General features: G+C 38.4%; 1 protein-coding gene across 14 annotated transcripts in view; it reads right to left on the reverse strand.

Annotated features, from left to right (window-relative positions):
- The window catches only part of LOC103056925 (cholesterol transporter ABCA5), an 83,017-nt gene that overhangs the window by 18,670 nt on the left and 43,606 nt on the right, over positions 1-20,741 (reverse strand). For all 14 annotated transcript variants that reach the window (XR_015795729.1, XR_015795728.1, XM_088138318.1 and 11 more), the window contains 13 exons: positions 20,508-20,645; positions 19,119-19,232; positions 14,522-14,692; positions 13,601-13,714; positions 11,711-11,848; positions 9,666-9,731; positions 7,461-7,552; positions 5,706-5,829; positions 4,343-4,460; positions 4,151-4,242; positions 3,169-3,344; positions 514-589; positions 1-95 (listed from right to left, as the gene is read on the reverse strand). Coding sequence is in view for 12 of the 14 variants with exons in the window: in XM_088138318.1 (XP_087994444.1) it covers positions 1-95; positions 514-589; positions 3,169-3,344; positions 4,151-4,242; positions 4,343-4,460; positions 5,706-5,829; positions 7,461-7,552; positions 9,666-9,731; positions 11,711-11,848; positions 13,601-13,714; positions 14,522-14,692; positions 19,119-19,232; positions 20,508-20,645 (1,514 nt within the window). In the remaining 2 variants the exon portion in view is untranslated. The remainder of the gene's footprint in view (positions 96-513; positions 590-3,168; positions 3,345-4,150; positions 4,243-4,342; positions 4,461-5,705; positions 5,830-7,460; positions 7,553-9,665; positions 9,732-11,710; positions 11,849-13,600; positions 13,715-14,521; positions 14,693-19,118; positions 19,233-20,507; positions 20,646-20,741) is intronic.

Consider the following 20,741-nt stretch of genomic DNA (forward strand, 5'->3'; position numbering starts at 1 on the left):
CACATGTGCTGTTTTGCTTTGGGGTCCATACCAGTAGATGGTTCATCTAGTAGAGTAATGTGGGGGTTGCCAAGCATACTTAAGGCAAAACACAGCTAAAAAAAGAGACAGGGGGGGGGGACACACCAATTATGGCTATTTACTCTAGCAAACAAATGCTCACTTCAAGATGCACTGCATCCATACAAATTGAAGTCAAATCTTCCAAAACTCTGAAGGAGATTCTCTACATCCCCCACTTTCAAAGAAAAGTCAAGTTTCATTTTATGTAAGGGAACACAGGTAAAAGAGGAGACAGCAGCTACTAAATGACATGATGGGAGTTTTAGTTAAATTCCTCCAGAGAAAAAAGATATTTGGGATACAATCCTATAATTCATACTGGTCATGGCAAAAAGTTCGGGGAAAGCATTTTTCTCTGCTTGCAAAGTCAAATGTTTATGCCATTATTAGTTATTCTCTATAGCAAGCATTAGAAAGTTAACCATTTCAGAACAAAACGAAACCAAAAACCTTTCTTTTGATTCCTGCTCCAAGTTTCTTTATTTTTTTCGGTAGCTGATCCTTAAAGTCAAGTGCACTGGCGATGCTGCAAAAAATCAAACACACACATTTTTCTAGTCTTGAAAGGATATTACACTTGTAAACAATGTAAAAAAGCAATATAGAGAACTTCTCAGCATATGCTATGATGGTTTTCACTATGCTAATTAGGTTTGTGAGATTTCCCCATAAGCAGTTTTAACAACAGATCATGCTGACAACTGTCCAATAAAGCTGCAGAGCAGAGATGATAGGTTTAGCATGTATTAATGAGTTATTTTTCTCTATTAGTATTGATCAGAAAAACCAATCCATAATGAACTTATTTCCTTATGACTTCAAATAAATTTCCATTATTTCTTGATAGTGATGGTACAGTATTTAGTACATTGAAAGTATTATTTATTCCTGACAATTTTCCAGATACTGTACTTTCTTGCCGCTTTTGCAACCTCAATGGAAGGAAGGCAGAAACTCTCTGATCACTTCAAAGTGATTTGCTTATTCGAATTACCTGATTCAGATGTAGACCCCTATGGAGTAGACAAAAAGAGGGCTAGCAAGGAAAAAATATTTTATTTCTCCTCTCTATTATTATCATCATCAGTAAACTCAAGGCAAACACCTACAGATAGTGGGCATATACATTTATTAATACATACATGCAAATCCATCTATCTGTACTGCTATTACATTTCAGGGTAAGCAATGCAATGTTAAGTGAAAATAAAACCATTAATAACAAAAGAAATTACAAACAGGAGAAAAGAAAAAAGTCACTCCATGTAAATCTAGGTTATACCAACACATTCACTCTATGTCTCCATGCCTGTCCTTCACTGCAAACATTCTTGCTTCCACCACTTCCATACACTGCTTCATATATAGCCTTTTGTCATTTAAACTTTGCAATTCTCTTTTTGAGAATATCAACTATATCCAACCACAACTTCTTTAGGCTTCTTCCTCTCAACACATTTGTTTTTCCTTCATATATTTATTTTGCAATTTGATTCTCCTTCATACTCTCCATATGACTAAACTCTCTCAATGTAAGAAAAAATAGGATAGACAAAAATTAAAGTAAAATTGCATTATACAGTCTAACGTTTGCTGCAAATCATTCAGATTCTTAGCCAACATGACATTATTTTTATACAAAAGTACACAAGCATTCATATCTACAACCAATTTATTTTTAATATCACCATGAGCATTCCTTATATATTTATCCATAAACACACTGAACCACCACCAAGGGGACATTTAAACATTCTTCTCTTATTCCATGCTCAGTTTTGAACCGTTTGCTAAGCATTCCACTTCTTCTCACACATGCCTTACTGTTATCACATTCAGAAACTAACCTTCAACTCCATATTTGTGCAAAACATGTACAAACTGATTCACATTATCATGAACCAGAGAACATACAATAAGCTTCTCACATTCATACATTGGATTTTTCACATCCAAAGTTTTCTTAGTGACCCACTAAGAGGCAATACCTGGTCTGCATGCCTGCTGCTGGAACATACACAGAAGATACACTCAACTTCCTATGTTTTGCTCTTATAGCTTTTTAATTAGAATTCGCCAAATGCCATCCTCAGCACTGTTAGCAAACTAATCCCTTTATAGTTTTTGCATTCATTCTGCTTACCTATCCTTTTGTCTAGTGGGACAATAACAGCATTCCTCTACATGCCAGGCATGGATACAGTTGTCACACACACAAAATAATTTGCACAGCCACTCCATAAACAAACCACATCCATATTTTAATATTTCTTCTGTTACATCATCTACACCTGCAGCCTTACCCTTACCATTCTTCAACATTTTCATAGTATTAATGACTTTCTTTTTATCATACTTTTCTTGGACACCAATATTTATAGCATTAATTTCACTTCTATTCTATGACATATCTCCATGAATTCCACACAAATTTCTAAAACACCTTCCAGCATTCCATCACTTCAATTTTGCTCCTTTTAATTTCATTCCATTCCATTCCATTCCACTTCATTGTCTTATTCTTAATTCCATTCACTCTGCTGGAGGCTCCTTGGTTAGCATTTTTCATCTACTTCCAAAACAGTATTTTATGTCCATCCTAATTGCTCTACATTTTCCTTGTCTCTTAATCTTAATGGTTCTTTACTCTTCGATTGCATTCTTTGCAAATTTCTTTTTCCCCTCATTCCAGCCATTATTCTCTCACATGCATTTTCTCATTCATAGCCTCTTTCTCTTCATCAGTTCACCAAGCATCTCTCTTCATAGTTCCCATTAATCTATACGCACGCACTCCTGAGGCAGTTAATAAAATAATTTGCTCTGTTCCAAGCAACGTCTACATTCACTTTCTTCATGTCTGTTTTCCATTCATTCTGTTGGAAGATAAATCTATCTTCTAATACTTTTTCATACTGGACTCTAGGATTTTCTTTTCCTACATTCACTCTAGTTTCTTTCATTTCTTTCTTATACTTCAATGTCCATTTCCCCCCAAGATCCATTCCTAATATTATTAAAAAGCAGTGTTACTAATCAGAACCCCTGATCCTTTTCTTCTTCATTAATTCTCTTAATCTTCTCTTATCAAAATGAAAGTCTTACCATTTTATGACTTCTTTCAAGTCACTTTCACTCATTCCTTTGATGGCACCATATATTTCAAAATGTTCCTGTAATGTGATATCAGGCCAAAGTGGGTTTGTCTGTGGACAGTACCCCACAAATTTCATGGAATCTTCTTCATTATTATCACCTGAAGAAAAGTCCCCCATCAGCACCTGTAGATATATCACTATTTTCAGATGATGATTCCAATTAATATACCAGAAACATTTAACAGTTATTATATGAAAAGCTTAATTGAAATAATAATAAGATATATTAGCTCAAGGATTTTAGTTCTCTTTAGCTAGTATGGTGTAGCAATTTGACTACTGAACAGAGACGGTCAAAATTCCAGTTTCCGCTTTTCCAGGGAGCTCTCTGGGTAGATTCTAGGCCAATCTATTTTATAGGGTAGCTGCCCTCAATATAAAATGAGAGGTGACTGCAAGCAAGCCACCTGGAGCTCCTTAGAAGAAAGGTAGGTTACGAATGTGATATATAAAAAGAAAAGGGCTGTCTGTGTCTGTCTGTCTAGATAGCTCTCCTATTCCAAACGGGATTTAGGAATTTGGGACGTTTCTGAAAATAATATATATGAATACACTCCAAGATATAGCCATTTACTTTCCCTCCCTTCCCCAATTCCACTTGGTTTAAGCACACATTTTTGTAGTCAGGTCATTTTATTTATTTTTATTCAGTTCATAGTCTATAATTATCACAGAAAGAGGACTATATGAAGGAGCTCACAGGAAGAGATATACCCATCAATCGATACATCACTAGTAACAAATATACCTCCAATGCTATTCTTTCATCACTCATCATATATAATAAAGCATATGCAATCTCAGTATGAGACATTCATGTTATCAATCCAGAAAGAATTACTATCTGAACTACAAGATCTCTTTTAGATGAGAATTCCTATAAAGTTTAGCTGCAAAAACTGGTAAAAGATATGGTTAGAATCAGTTACCTGGCCTGAAGCTGGTTCAACTTCTCCCACCAGAATATTTATTAGTGTACTTTTCCCAGCTCCATTTGGGCCTAACACTCCCAGTATTTCCCCTAAGAAAGAAAAAAGCCAGAATCTGCAGTTTTTGCTTGGCAAGTTTATCCATTTTATTTTTTTAATATTGATTCCACAATAAATAATTTAAACACCGACCTTTTTTTACACAAAATGAAACACGATTAGTTGCCACTTTCTTTATTTTTCTTCCAAGGAGAAAATCACTCTTTTCATCATATTCTTTGTGCAAGCAGCTGACTAAAATTGCTGGTTTCTAATTAAAAAAAAACAAACACAAAGCTTATATCTGAGCTAGAATGAATATACAATGCAAAAATGTTCCTTTAAATGGACAAAAACTCATTCAATCGGTAACCTGGATCCCTCCTATTTTGAACACAAAAATGAATGTACATACATAAAACACTTCTAGATTTTGGGGGGATGGGTATCTACCTAACATGAGGTTACTATTAACACTCCCCCCACCTAACACACACACACACCCCTAACATCTTACAAAAATAATTCTTTTGATGTTGTATGGGGGACAGACATAATTATGATGTTTCCCAAATTGGTCATGCTTTCTGCCCCTAAGAGGTATAGTCTGAGCAATCATGGGTAGACAGCACCTCCTGTTCCCAATTCCTGCTGTACTATTGTACAGTGGATCTCAAAGGAGCTAAAATGTAGAGCTCCTGGCATGGCAACATCAGAAATGTATAGCAGCAGGAGAAACACACCATAACATTCTGCACAAGAAACAACAAATTGTTTTTATCTTTCTTGGAGAGGAAGGAGGACATGTTTAGGTGCAAAGTAACATGGTGACAGGGAACAAGCCAGGCTGGCTTAGGTTTCCACAAAATGTAATCATGCCTGTCCTCATAGAGACCCAGTTTCTGCAAACATCATAATGAATGGAACAGCCAAGAGCAGTGTTTCTCAACCTTGGCAACTTTAAGATATGTGAACTTCAACTCCCAGTATTCCCTAGCCGGCATGCTGGCTGGGGAATTCTGGGAGTTGAAGTCCACATATCTTAAAGTTGCCAAGGTTGAGAAATACTGGCCTAGAGAAATATCATCTGGGTTTTAAATTACAATCAGAATAGTTTAGGGACAAAAAGTCTCATTGTCTGGAAGACAGTCCTGTAGCCACTATGTAATGATGGGACTGGAGGACTGTTATTGTAGAAATGATTGAAGTTTCAATTCAAAGTCAGTTCATATACCACAGTATTCTGAGGTTTTGTCAGAAGGTATCATAAACGGAACAGACTGTACAGAGGAAAAATAATTTGGATTGTTTCACAGGATAAATCAGTCTCTGAAAATCAGGCCTATCACTTCAATAAACATTCTGTCATTTTAATACAGGTTGATTTTTTAGATTCAGAAAAACTATCACCCATCAGCTGTTTACAGATGCCTATGCAAATTACCCTTTTCCATGCTAGTTTGCATCAAGAGCCATGGCAATAATGAGAGTGCTAAGAGAGAATGGGAAGATTTACCTCTTCACAACTCTGACAAGTTATCCAAGCTTTGACCCTCAACCTCTCTGCTGTAACATCTTCATCCTCATTCTCATCATGTGGCACATCTGGGAGTTTCCAGGGCTTGAGCTTCACAGGTGTTCTGAAAATAGGTAATAGATTCATTCTCTACCATGGCCCTTTGAACAGACAAAATTAACAGGAAAATGTGCCGTCTAATATTTAACAATTAGATATGTCAGCTGTAAGTGCACTCAAATTAGCACGTTCTTAATTGGAAAAGGTTCCAAGATGTAATGGATAGCATGAGCGGGGAAGATTCTGGAATGGAAGTTCAAGGTTGTCAGGAGGGGGGAGAGACATTCCAGAGCAAGCGCCTCCTCAGCCCACAACAAGAGTCTGGGAAGGCGAAGAGGAGAAGGCTGACTCTTCCCTAGAGTCTCACGGGGTATATCCACTAGTTGCTTTAGCATAGGTTTAGTCTAGCGAGATTCTGTCTATTAGGTGCAAGCTAATAAAGGAACTGAACTGTATTGGATTCCCCTGTTGTTGTTCTTGGGCTGAACCTGACACAAGATGCCATGATGTGAGGAACAATCCAACACAACAGGAAGAAAAGCTATAGTTGCAAGTCTGCCCCCTTGCTGAAACATCTATCACGAATACTATAAGCAGCAACTAGAAGAAAGAGCTTCCCAGGCCACATCCTTTACATTAAAGTCTAGGAGGCTGTTTTGTTCAATAAAAGATAGTCAATGGAGAGGGTCAGGAGAAGGTGGATCTCATATGAAAATAAATGATAACACCCATTAATTCACATGGAGCAGTAGAAGGAATGCTCGTCAACACAAGGATATCTGCAGATTCATCAACTAAAAAATTCATAAAACAGAGGATCCACAGAAGGCAATCGCAAATATATTACCAAAGGACTGGGGAAGAGAACTGTGTTTAAAAATGTTGGTAAATGTTCTTTAAATAAACACAGGTGGTCCTCGCTTAACAACCACTCGTTCAGAGACTGTTCAAACTTGCGACAGTGCTGAACCAGTGGTAATTATGACTGGTCCTCAGAGTTCTGCCCATCACAGCATCCCCATAGTCCCCACTTGCAACCTTCTTTCCCGGCTTGCAACAAGCAAAGTCAGCAGGTCGCAAATGGTGACCATGTGATGTCCTCACTTTAACAACCCATAGTGATTAGCTTAATGATGGCAACTGGGAGTGCTGGAATTGCTATCGCTAAGCAGCATGGTCACGTCATGTCATGTTTTACGACTATGTTGCTTAGTAACAGCAATTCTGGTCCCAATTGCCATTGTTAACAGAGGACTACCTGTATTTTTGAAACAGCCATCCTTTCATAGTCTGCAAGTAAGACTAACGTGCACATTCTTTATTCTATATCTAAGAATGTGTGTTTTCCTTGGAATTATATTTTGGGTTTTAATAAAGAATCCAAGTTTCAGTGCAAGAAACTGAATATCCTTTCCAGTCTTTTTTTTCTTTAATACTAGTTCAATATTACAGTTAAGTAATATTTTTTTTCTGTTCCCCTTTAATATAAAAATTATTTGATTAGATTCAAGGGTAAGTACATATAGATTTCTAAGCAGTAAATCTGAGATCCTAAATTAAAGCATTAAATTTTTATTTATTTAGACAAAAAGATTGATAAAAATATTCTTCAAAAGCTAGTTAAAATTTATCATTTCCTACTGAAATTTGGTATTAGGATATTAAATTTTAAAAAGAAATCAGTGATATACCAACCTGAAAAATGGATCCTCTCTCACTGACCTGCCCCCACACTTCATTTCAAGATAACGCAGAAGAAAGAGCCAAATTATGCACTGCAAATATGGCTAATATGAAAGGGGAAAAAACCACATTAAAACAACTTTAGTTTTGCTAGAAGCAAGTACAATAAATAGGCAAGTACAATTGAATCAGACAACTGAAAACAGCCGCTTAGAATGCCAGTTGCTTATGGTAGAATATTTTACAAAAGAATTCATTGTATCAGCTGAATAGTTATGATGCACTGTACTACATCTTAGCCTTTTCCGCTCAATAAAGTCTTAAAAATAATAATAATAAACAACATCTTAGCCTTTTCTTCCCAACAAATTTAGTAGCTGTTTTGACTTAGAAAGCTTAAATTGTTTGGGTTCAGGATATTTGAAAGACTGTCTTCTTTGACCCAGAACTGCCAGTACTTTACAGTCATTACCCGAAGTGTAGTTATACATCTCAAGCTGGAAGGGGAAAAGGTAGATTTTGGTTTTAGATGCACATTTTTTCTTCTGGTTTTTTATTGCTATTTGTTATTGTTTCACCTTGTTCTCTAACATTTTAACTTTTGAAATTTAATTTTATTTATGGTTATATTCTTGCATGCATTTTTTCTAAGATGCTGTTTATTATCTTTTGCCCTAGGTTCCTGTTAAATCAACTATGCACTTCATAAAGTTATCAGATACATAAATAAACCTGCCTGATTCCATGAACTACTAACACAATTCTGTTCTGCCCCAATATAGCACAAGATGAAGTAACAGATTGATGGCCCATCTTACATTCTATTATTTCACTTTTTTCATCCATCTTAAAGCTGAATATAGAATTGTGATGGTATATGGGAATGACCTTGGGAGGCAGGAGGAAGACCCACAAACTAGGCAACGGTTTGGTAAGAGGCAGCTCAGTCCGTAGGTGGGGGAAAAGCATGGGAAGTGTTTCAGAAGGGACTCTCCCTAGTTTTCCAGAGACTAAAAAGAGAGGGGAGGAATACTCTCAGTCTTGCAAGATTCTGTTTAATGAAATCTTACAATAAAGATACCGCTTATGCTCCTGGTTGTGCTTCTTGTCTGGGCTACCTCAAAGGGCTAAAATCAATCTTGCTGCGGGTCTTCCTCCTATCTTCCAAGGTCATTCCCACATACCATCACAAGAATTGTTTCATATTTAAGAAACATAAAAATGAAATAATAGATATTCCAATGTGATGGAATATGAGGGTGACCTTGGAAGAGAGATGTCACCTAGGGAATGATCAGATAAAAGAGAAAGGAGTCCATAACAGAGTAATGCCAGAGAAACTTAGGAAAGACCCACTCTAACTGCTCAGGTAGTAAACAGGGAGGGCGGGAGATTTGTACTTTCAGACTTGCAAGATTCTGTTAATGCAGCATTACAATAAAGTAGAATTAACTCATCTAGTCTTGTTTCCTGTCTGGTTTACCTGGGAGGGCTGACATCCATCTTGTCTCATTTATGTACTTATTCAAAGCTTTTATATGAGACCGCCCATCTTGAGTAATGCAACTCTGGGAAGCGTACCAAAAAAAAATCAATATTCTTCAATAATATTTAAATACAGCACTGGCAAGGCCAGCCTGCTGCTCCGATGCTGGCACTCTACATAAAATCACTTTTACCAGCACAGATACAGTTGTTAGAATTAAGCGTCAGTGAAATGAGCAGCTTTTTAGAAACATCTCTTCAGGACCAAGCAATAAACATTTTTGGAACACATTGCCCAACAAGGGTGACTGAAAATCCCATAATTCTTAATAAAAAAGTCTTGAAGAAAAGCTCTGTTCCTCCATTTAACTCATAAGAGTACTGCCTTCCTTCCCCCTTCCAAGTCCAAAAGCAACTTCCTAAGTTCCCTTCATAATATAACTCATTTTTTTTACATAATTATAATAATACTGCATTTAAAGCAATAAAGCAGAATATATGTGCTTTTTTATTCCATTAATAATGAATGCTTCTGAAAACACAGTAAAGTCAAATAATGTATTACTTTTGGGGGGGGGGTCATCAGAGTGGCTCAACCAATCTTTTAAATGTGTCATAGTTTTGCACAAATTATAAACAGGCTAACCATAATATAAACAACACAGTATGTTATTATTTCTAAGTGTAATAAAATAGCTGATCTCTTGGATCTTTTATTTAAAAGGTGCTTACCGCTATAACTGAAATCAACAATCTTTCTGAATGTTTTTCCATCTTGTTATCAAGTTTCCGGGCTATCTAACAAAACATAAATACTTAGTTAAAGCCAAGCTCTACAAACTTTAAATAATGGAACTTAGGATGACTACTGAACCCAATAAACTATTTGAATATCTTCCCATCTTGACTGAATTCCAGGTGAATAAGGTAATAAACTCTTATTTTTAAATTCTTCTAATGTTTTTCAGAGGATGCTCTTAATTTGATTATATTATTATAACTCATACATTTGGAGAAGCAAAGAGTGACAAAACAGGTAAATAGATTATTTTTGTCTAGATTTATTTGATTCTATACATCAGCTCTGAAACACATTCATATATAAAGAAAATATAGCATGCTTTACTCTTATCAAAACCAGTAGAATTTACAGTCACAGTTGAATTCACTAGACTAGCTTTTTATAAACTAGTGATAATTTATAATAGTTTTTATAAACTATTCTCTGTCATCAGCAGCGTTGAGATTATTTCCTTCCTTTCTGTATCTATCCAATAAGGACTGAATCTTTCTTTCATCCATCTTTTGAGCTGCAGAGTCCATCACAGCTGAAGGACTAAGATGATTTACTTATTTAACAGCTGTAAGATACTCTTCAGTACAAAATATAATAGTCTGTTTAATGGCAGTGCAGAAAAATATTTGAAAATGATTTGGAAGCTTTCAGAACCTTGGCAAGACCAGGACCTCTTTCAAGCAGTCACATCTTTTTTCAGGCTCCTGTATGACCTTCAAAAAAGGCATGGCTGATGGAAGGAACTGACCCATCCAGGAGGTCTGAAAGAAGGTGACTCTTTTCAGGTAGCCTGAAAAAAAGTCTCTACACAGTCCTGCTTCTTACCACCACAGCTCAGTGTTATAGTACTTGCAATATATGGAAAAAAGTTAAATCCTTGGTATTTCTAGGCAGACTAGAATGAGATCCTGAGGAGCCATAAGTCTAGTCTGTGTAGACAGCAGTGAGTTAGATGAACACAACATTCACTCAGCATAAGGTGGTTTTTAGGTTCCTGATTTTTTTGTGTCTTCTTCAGATGAAATCTTTTATTTTGATTGCATTTTCAGCTCTCAGGCCACTTTTTTGCTATTCCAACTTCTATTCCCTATGATAACGGGAAGGACTTGACAATTATATATATATATGCAGATTTCCATGGCTAATGACAAAGTATTTGTGAAAATGACAAAACTTTCTTCCAGGCTTGTCCATGGTGAGAAGAAGTGATGACAATAACAAAATGCTAGGGAGAGAGGCTAAGCTCAGGAAGTATCCAGGAGAGTCAGTGAGAGAGCCCCCTTCTATACTACCTGATTTGGTTGCAATGATATTTTAAATTGGTAAAAGCATTATGGTGGCAATTCATATTAATTGAAATGGAATGATACTAAATGTAGTATCCAAATTACTTGTTATATGAGTCTTGTTCTGATCTTCAAACCTGAAGGTAACCTTCTCATGTTTTGATTCTCAGCTTGCAAGGAGCAGCACCATAATCTTATCCAAGAATATTTAACATAAAAGATGGAAATAATTTAACCCTCTAGTAAAATGTTTTTGCCACTGAAATGTGGAGAGAATGATTACTTCCACCTCATAAAGCTTTACACTGTCAAAATCTACTCCAGAGATTTGGGAAGCACTTCAAAGCATGATTTGCAATATTGTTAAGCACTGATGGGGAGGACAGCCAATGGAGCAATGAAAAAACCATAAATACGGCTGAAAGTGAAGACAGGATCATCCTTTTTAATATTTTCTGTTCCCACTTCTCCTGCAATGTAAATTAATGTCTCTCTCTTCACCTATGTTGTCTCCAATTTTATATTTATCCAGTATTTATCTTAAGTGAATAATACACACATGTATACATATAGACATATAATTTCATTAACATACAGGCATATATCCAAACACACAGTAATTTAATCTATGTCAATTTATTCTCCTAGAACATGCCAAAAATAAATTTAATGCTTCAATTCCATGGAAAGCCTACCTTTATAAAAGAAATTAGACACCCAATAAGAGGATAGATGGGAATAAAAATAGAAAAACAAACATGAAGAACAGCGGCTGCTGTATAATACCACATAAAGAAAGCTACTTCGATGACAACAGAACAAACCAAGGCAGCCTAAAAGAGAAAAGGAAATTTAAAGCATTAATTATGTGATTTATTTTTATCCAGTGGCATCCCAGGACCCCAGTGAATGGCATCAAATACGTGGTAGAAAGACGTTGTAGCCAATGCATAATGTCATTTCAGGGTGCAGAGCTAGCCCTAGCCCCTTCACAGGTTCAAAACTTAATAGTTTAGTAAATTAAGGAAAGTGGAGAAAAACAAATTAAATAACCTGGAGAAAGGAGAGGAAACAGATTATCTGGACCTTTTTCAGTGGGTGTTCAGGCTAGTACTGAGATGCAGTTATGGTCGACCTTTGAAGAGCTTGGGATGGGGTGGTGTGTCCAACCTGGATTTCCTGGTGGCTCTCAATACCATTGATCATAGTATACTTCTGGCTTAGAGGCTTGAGAGTGACGGGGCACTCTTCTGCAGAGCTTCTCTTTCCTCTGCATTCATGGGGATGGGGGGAGAGAAGCCACAGGGTGCGTGATGGAATGTATCTACGAGGGGGAGGGTGATGTGGGAGATCAAGGCTATCAAGGAGGGAGGGGGTGCATTCCAGAAGGGGAAAGGAAATAAGAGACAATGCAGTCCTCAAGGGGAGTGTGGGAAGCGAAAGAGGTTCAGGACAGCCACTCCCTAGAACCTCCCAGGGTATATCCACTGGTTGCTGTAGTACAGATTTAGTCTGGCAAGATTCTGTCTATAAGGTGTAAGCAAATAAGAGAACTTTACTCAACTGGACTGTTTCACCGTTGTTCTTGGGCTGGGCCTGACAGCGGCATGGGGTAGAGTATTCTGATTATTATTCAGCGGCATGGGGTAGAGTATGCTGATGATCCTCAGCTGTACATCTCCACCCCAGGCAGGACAAGTGACGCCATTCAGGTCCTTACTCAGTGCCTGGAGGCTATAAGGTTTTGATGGGGAAGAACTGGCTGCAGTTCAACACTAGAAACACAAAATGGCTCTGGGTTTTCGGACCCCCCTGCATTTGGAGAGTTGTCATCTTTAACTCGCAACAGGGTAGCACTCCCCTGGAGAGTTTTTGCACAATTTGGGAGCCACTGCCCATGTGCACTCATGCTTTAGTCACTTCCCATCTACAGTACTGCAGTGTGCTCTACATGGGGCTGCCTTGAAGGCCACCTAAGCTTCAACTGGTCCAGAATACAGCAGTGCACATGGTTCTAGATGCTCCAAGGTTTGCATTTGTTACACTACTGCTGTGGGAGCTGCACTGGCTCCCAGTCTCCTTCTGGGTGCAATTCAAGATGTTGGTTATTACGTTAAAGCCCTGCATGCATGGGCCAGGTTATTTACAGGACAGGCTATACCTGAGGATATCTGCCTGTCCTGCCAGATCAGATAGGATGGGTGTGTTCCAGATCTCCTCTACTAAACAATGTCATCTGGCTGGACTAGGAGGTGTGCCTTCCCTGTAGCAGCACCTCTCCTTTGGAACAGCCTTTCCCCCAAGATCTGGAAGACCCTACCCTCTTAGCTTTCCAGAAGACCATGAAGACCTGGTTCTTCCTCCGGGATAGGAGTTTAACCCAGCACGTGTAATTGTGTGTGTGATTATTACGATGCCTTGGCTGGAGTGTGCTGTTTTTAAAAAAATGTTGTGGGGTTCTGGTTTTTCATTTTTCATACATTTATAGAGGTTTAATTGTTGTTAGCCACCAGGGTTATATTGTGTAAGAAGGATGAGCAATATAAGTCAATCAACCAATCAATCAATCAATAATTTTAACTTACCACTGAAAAAATGAATGACCAAAATTCTTTGGTATTTTGAATGGTGTTAAAGCTGAATGAGACAATATAATTAAATATAACAACTGATGGTACATAGCCGATAAGGCAAAAAACCTGCAGGTGAAAAGAGAATTCTTAGTGGGTTTCTTTTAGAACAATACACAAGCCAACCTCTCCTCTAATGGAGGAGTTTCCTAACAGGCAGGCCATTCGGACCCTTAATTCCTCCTCCTTTTCTTCTGTTCTTGTATGCCTTGCATATACTCAGCTGTCCTATTCCTCTTCAAAACTGTTCTTGCAATCACTGATGAAAATATGCATTTGTGGAAATTTGTAGGAACTGAGATAGGAGAGGTGGAGAGGATTCTCTTGTTAATGAAAATGGCTGGATGTGTAAAATGCATCAGACACTATGGCTCCCTAGCAAAGAATGAGGAGGTGAAAAAAAATAATTCTAGCAACAATGCTGAGTTTTCACTTCTTAAAAAATGTATCTTGTGTAAAGAACCTCATAGGTCTGCATGAACAATATTGTAACCCATCTCCAATAATAGCAAATTTTTACCTTTGCTTCTATTGTTTCCCTAGACACAACCTGAGATCCTGGCTTAGATTTGGCATACAGATACATTATTAAAATGAGCCCTTCTAATTTTGAACCAAACAAACATAGCAAGCAATGATTGATCTTTTTTTTTAAAAAAAAAGAATTTTGGAAAAGTATTCTATACATCTGTATGGAATTTTGCTTCTTAAGATAAACCAATATGTGACTGACTGATAACATGGTTTCCAATTGTGAAAAAAAGATAGTAAAGATATTCTTATCCACTTTTGTGGAGAGACAGTTTAAAATCCAAATGCATTAACAATAAAATGAAAAAAAAATAGGAAATGTATTTGCTGTAAAACAGAACTTACCACAGCAAGAAACTTCTCAGGAAAAAAATATACTCCATGATGAAATACAAATAAACTTCCTACCATAAGAAGAAGAATTATATAAAATAATGGGATATCAACTAGTGCCTGACCACACCAATAAGCAGAAGGATAAAGTCCTGAGATTTTAAGTTGGGTATAAGCTCTGATCTGCAAAAGAAATAAATGAATGACAGACAGACAGACAGAGATATCACATAATGGTAGTATATTTTTAACAAAGCCATGCTGACTTCTAATAATCACCTTGTTCCTTACAAACTCACTGCTTGATTATCTTTTCTAGGATTTTCTCAGGTATGGATGTCAAGCTGATTGGTCTGTAGTTCCCTAGGTCCACTTTTTCCCTGTTTTAAAGATTGGAATGCTAGCTCTTCTCCAATCTTCTGGCACTGCCCCTGTACTCCAGGAGTTCTTAAAGTCAGTGCTTCTGAGATCACATCTGCCAGTTCCTTTAGTACCCTGGGATGTAATCCATCTGGCCCCAACAACCTGAATTTATTGAAAGCAGGTAGGTGTTCTCTCACCACTTCCTTATCTATTTTGACCTGCATTTCTCTTCCATCCCCCATGATGCAGCTCCTGACAGGCTGGACCACTTTTTCCTTTTGTAAAAAGACAGGTTTAAAATAGCAATAAAGCAGTTCAGCTTTTTCCCTGTTCTCCATCACTATCTGCCATCTTCTCCAGCCAGTGGGGAGACCATTTCCTTGACACTCCTCTTGTTCTGCACATACCAAAAAAACTCTTTTAATTTTTATTTTTGGCTTTCACTGTAAGCCTCAGCTCATTCTGGGCCTTAGCCTTCCTGATCTCACCCTTATGGAGTCAGGCTTGAAGGCAGTAAGGAAAAGGCAGCCAGTCACCTCCGGTGTGGAGCCCTTGTAAATGTTGTGACTTAGCAAATGAGGGGGAAGAACAGCATCTAGGGAGGAGTGGATGGCTGAGTGCATTCAAGGTCCCCCCCTTGTCTTCCCCCCTCACTTAGTGACTAAGGGAAAAAACTCCACAAGGGATGGAGACTTTTTTCACTTAGTCCCTTGAGGAAAGAGGTCCCCCACCAGTCACTGAAGGAAAAAGACAAAAGAAAAAATCTCTCCACAAGGGACAGAGAGATTTTTTTCTCCCGTTGGTGTGAAGAGTGAAGGTGGAAAAAAACTCTTTGTCCTTTGAGGAGAGTTTATTCCCTTAATCTGTTGCAGAGGGGGTTTCCTTAAGGATGAAGGGAGAAAAATCCCCACTTCATCTCATGTAGAGAGTTGTTATTATTGTTATTATTATTATTAGATTTTTATCTCACATTTTTTATATTTGGTCAAATCAAGGTGACGAACATATTTAATACTCTGGCCTCCTATTTTCCCCACAGCAACCACCCTGTGAGGTGGGCTGGGCTGAGAGAAAGTGATTGGCCCGGTCACCCAGCCAGCTTTCATGCCTAAGGGAGGACTGGAACCCACACTCTCCTGGTTTCTGGGCTAGTATTTTCACCACTATACCAAACTGGTGCTCTTTTTTCCTTCTCTTAGTCTCTCTTACGAGGTTTTTTTTCTTAGACCCATGGAACCCATTCAAGTCCTTGCAGAACCCTAGAGTGAAACCCAGTTTGAAAAACCCAACCTAACCCAATGCCATGTGGCCAAAAAAAGATGTTTGCAACAAGTAGCACTTCTATAGTGAAACTGACATCTTTTACAGATGCAGGACCAATTTTTGTTCAAATTCTGATATATATTTATGCATGCATGCATGGAAAGTAAACAATACACACACACACACACACACACACACACATTGCTTGCTTTCCCTCTTTGCATTTCTTGTTTAACCTTTTTACCATAAAGCGTACACAATAATTCAACAAGTGTAGAGATCAAATCGCCAACATTCGCTGGATCATGGAGAAAGCACGAGAGTTCCAGAAAAATATCTACTTCTGCTTCATTGACTATGCAAAAGCCTTTGATTGTGTGGATCACAACAAACTGTGGCAAATTCTTAAAGAGATGGGAGTACCAGACCACCTTACCTGTCTCCTGAGAAATCTGTATGCGGGCCAAGAAGCAACAGTCAGAACTGGTCATGGAACAACCGATTGGTTCAAAATAGGGAAAGGTGTACGACAAGGCTGTATACTGTCACCCTGCTTATTTAACCTATATGCAGAGTACATCATGAGAAATGCCAGGCTGGAAGAATCACAAGCCGGAATTAAGATTGCAGGGAGAATCATCAACAACCTCAGATATGCGGACGATACCACCCTAATGGCAGAAAGTGAAGAAGAACTAAAGAGCCTCTTGATGAGGGTGAAAGAGGAGAGTGCAAAAGCTGGCTTGAAACTCAACATTAAAAAAACTAAGATCATGGCATCTGGACCCATCAATTCCTGGCAAATAGAAGGGGTAGAAATGGAAGCAGTAACAGACTTCATTTATTTGGGCTCCAAGATCACCGCAGACGGAGACTGCAGCCATGAAATTAAAAGACGCTTGCTCCTTGGGAGGAAAGCTATGGCAAGCCTAGATAGCATATTAAAAAGCAGAGACGTCACCTTGCCGACAAAGATCCGCATAGTCAAAGCTATGGTTTTTCCAGTAGTAATGTATGGCTGTGAGAGCTGGACCATAAAAAAGGCCGAGCGCCGAAGAATTGATGCCTTTGAACTGTGGTGCTGGAGAAGACTCTTGAGAGTCCCCTGGACTGCTAGGAGGTCAAACCAGTCAATCTTAAAGGAAATCAACCCTGATTGCTCATTGGAAGGACTGATAATGAAGCTCAAGCTCAGATACTTTGGTCACCTAATGCGAAGAGAGATCTCTTTGGAGAAGACCCTGATGCTGGGAAAGATTGAAGGCAAAAGGAGAAGAGGACGGCAGAGGATGAGATGGTTAGATAGCATCACTGAAGCAATGAGCATGAAACTGAGCAAACTCAGGGAGGCAGTGAAGGACAGGAAGGCCTGGCGCAATATGGTTCATGGGGTCACGAAGAGTCGGACACGACTTAACGACTAAACAACAACATATGCCTTAAAGACATCTCAAGCTACCAGCAGGTTTGCACTGAGTCTATTTATAAGGAAAAAAAATCAAATTCTTGATGCATCTTTTTATAAAAATTGGAACCTTTAATGAAGACTAAGAAATCAACCCCATATAGAGCTGTAACTAATTTAATTAGAACAGCTATAGTAACAGTTTGAGAGCCAGTTTGGCATAGTGGTTACGGTGTTGGCCTAGAAACCAGGAGACTGTGAGTTCCAGTCCTGCCTTAGGCATGAAAAACCGGCTGGGGCCAGTCACTCTCTCTCAGCCAAACTCCCGTCACAGGGTAGTTTTATCCCCCAAAGGTGGGATAAAAATCTAAAAACAAAAAAACAAGCAGAATATTGCAAGTCTGAACGTGCTTCCTTTCCTCCCTCTTTTATTGTCATGTGAATTGATGGGGGTGGGCTGTCTGAGGTGTTTTCACAAACCACCTGGCCTGGGCTCAAAGCTTTATCTATCTGGTCACTGCCTTGGCAACTGATCCATCTTTCCTTAAAGACCATCTCCTATATTCACTACAGCATTAGATGATCCTAACATATGAAATTAAGGATACTGTACAATAGTTCATACACTCTTTTAAGTCTCCTTTTTTGGTATTAATCTACATAAATACAGTCATTGTAACAGGTGGTATGCTGTGGGAAAGAACCTTCCTCAAACTCTCCTCAAAGCCTGAAATTTTCCTGAAAAATGACTTTAAGAGGCACCTCTCACTGTTAAAACTACAGAAAAAAAGCTAAAAATGGGCCAAAATAAAGACAAAAACTAGATTTGGGGGAGAGTTCTAATGGTGAGAATAGATGCCATCCAGAGTCCTCCATTTCCCATTCTGAATTCTGAATTAAAACTCTGTGGCCAAATGTTGGCTAATGCTGGGGACGTGAAGGTTACTGCATGAGTTTAGCTAATTATAGTCATACGTAAAAATAGGGTTTTTTAACCTATTCATACAACTAAACTTTACAGTTGTGTTATTTTTAAACAAATAAACAATGTCATCTGATGGGACCCATGTGGTGTCCCTTCTCTGCTATGGCACCTGCCCAATGGAATTAGCATACCCCTAGAAGTTCTAGTTGCCCCAACCCTGCTGTCCTTTAAATGGACCCTGAAGACCTGCCACTTTCCCCAGAAGTTGGGTTAGGAAGTATCTGCCTTGGCGGGAATTTCATTAAAACACTAGGCTAGAACCTGGGAGACTGTGAGTTCTAATCCCGCTTTAGGCACAAAGCCAGCTAAGTGACCTTGGGCCAATCACTCTCTCTCAGCCTGAGGAAGCAGGCAATGGTGAAGCACTTCTGAAAATCTTTGCCAAGAAATCTGCAGGGACTTGTCCAGGTACTCGCTAGGAGTCAAAACTAACTCAAAGGCGCGCACACACGCACACAATGGGCATATTTATCCCCAGGTTATTACCTTCTTTTTATTTTATTGGATATGATCTAACTTGTACAACATCCAGAGTCGTTATGAACTGGACAGTCTATAAAGTTGATAGATAAACAAACATTGTGATTTGTTACCTTGTGGTTTTCTGCATTCTCCATGGCAAAATATGATGGCATTCCAGTGACAATAACGCCTAGTAAAACAGCTTCAAAATACAGCACAAGTGTGAAAACTGTGTCAGTAATTTCCTACAAATAAGAGATTTTTATAACTTGAGAATACTTAATATTTGTATGAATGGAAATCTATCAAAGGCTAAACTTATATCCCACTTATTTTGTCATAATATAGATCATGTCTCTATATTTGCATTTGATTTCATTTCTTTCATATTATATAATCCTGCAATACCAACTACTTCCAATCTGTACATCAAAAATTAGGTAATATTCCAGAACTTGAAATAACACTAGACAACCCGTGACCTGTTGGGTCATCGTTTCAGAGGTATTTCCTTACCTAAACAGAGAAACAGAATGACCGAGGGCAAAAAAGCAGTGGGAGTGTGAGCGACTTATGACTTGCTGCTGGCTTCCCCATTGACTTTGCTTGTGGGAAGCTGGCAGGGAGTGTCAGAAATATGCCTGCCTGCCTGCCTGCCTGCCTGCCTGCCTGCCTGCCTGCCTGCCTGCCTGCCTGCCTTTCTTTCTTTCTTTCTTTCTTTCTTTCTTTCTTTCTTTCTTTCTTTCTTTCTTTCTTTCTTTCTTTCTCTTTCTTTCTTTCTTTCTTTCTTTCTTTCTTTCTTTCTTCCTTCCTTCCTTCCTTCCTTCCTTCCTTCCTTCCTTCCTTCCTTCCTTCCTTCCTTCCTTCCTTCCTTCCTTCCTTCCTTTCCTTCCTTCCTTCCTTCCTTTCCTTCCTTCCTTCCTTTCCTTCCTTCCTTTCCTTCCTTCCTTCCTTCCCTTCTCTTCTCTTCTCTTTCTCCCTTCCCTTCCCTTCCCTTCCCTTCCCGTCCCTTCCCTTCCCTTCTCTTTTCTCCCTTCCCTTCCCTCTCCCTCCCTCCATTTGGTTCCAGCATTCTTTCAAATCATAAAGATGGAGGCACGGTTGATAACCAGCCAAGAATCAGTATATGGCAAGAGCATTCTAAGCTAGATGTCAGTCACCATAACAACCTGTTGTGAACAAGCAGCAAAGTACACTTCCTTGAAAGCACTGGCTGATTTCCAGGAAATCTCTGGCCCAGTTTAGAACTTGCTTATAGTGTACATACAGGAACATTATTCTGAAAGATTTTACTATGTAAATGGTGAAACTAGAACAGACAAAGCTTGAAAATACATGTACAAATGCCAAAGTTAATGTAGGAAAAATGCTTAATGGTTGTCATCAATCAACTGAAGCAGACTGGAGCTATAGTAGAATATTGAATACAGTGGTGGAAATCCTTTCATCCCTAATACAACTAACAACATCATTATAAGTAGAATTTACAGTATCAGCATTTGGACTTTATGGTCACTTACTTGAAAGAAAGGGTTACTCCAAACATGGATCTTTTCAGTTACATTTGAACTATATAAATAGAGGTTACTAATAATATTCATCATAACAGGTAAAGAATGTACCATGGTACGATTAAAAGCAGCTGTAAAGATATAACTCTGCAACAAAAGAGATAAAAATTAAACTGGTTATATTTGTGAGAATACAGCATAAATCTGAATATAATGCAACAACAAGCAGTAAATATCTCATTA

The sequence above is a fragment of the Python bivittatus genome, unplaced genomic scaffold (genome assembly GCF_059951505.1).
Source record: "Python bivittatus isolate LINGU-HERP-01145 unplaced genomic scaffold, Pbiv_v1 ctg000220_np1212, whole genome shotgun sequence".
NCBI lineage: Eukaryota > Metazoa > Chordata > Lepidosauria > Squamata > Pythonidae > Python > Python bivittatus.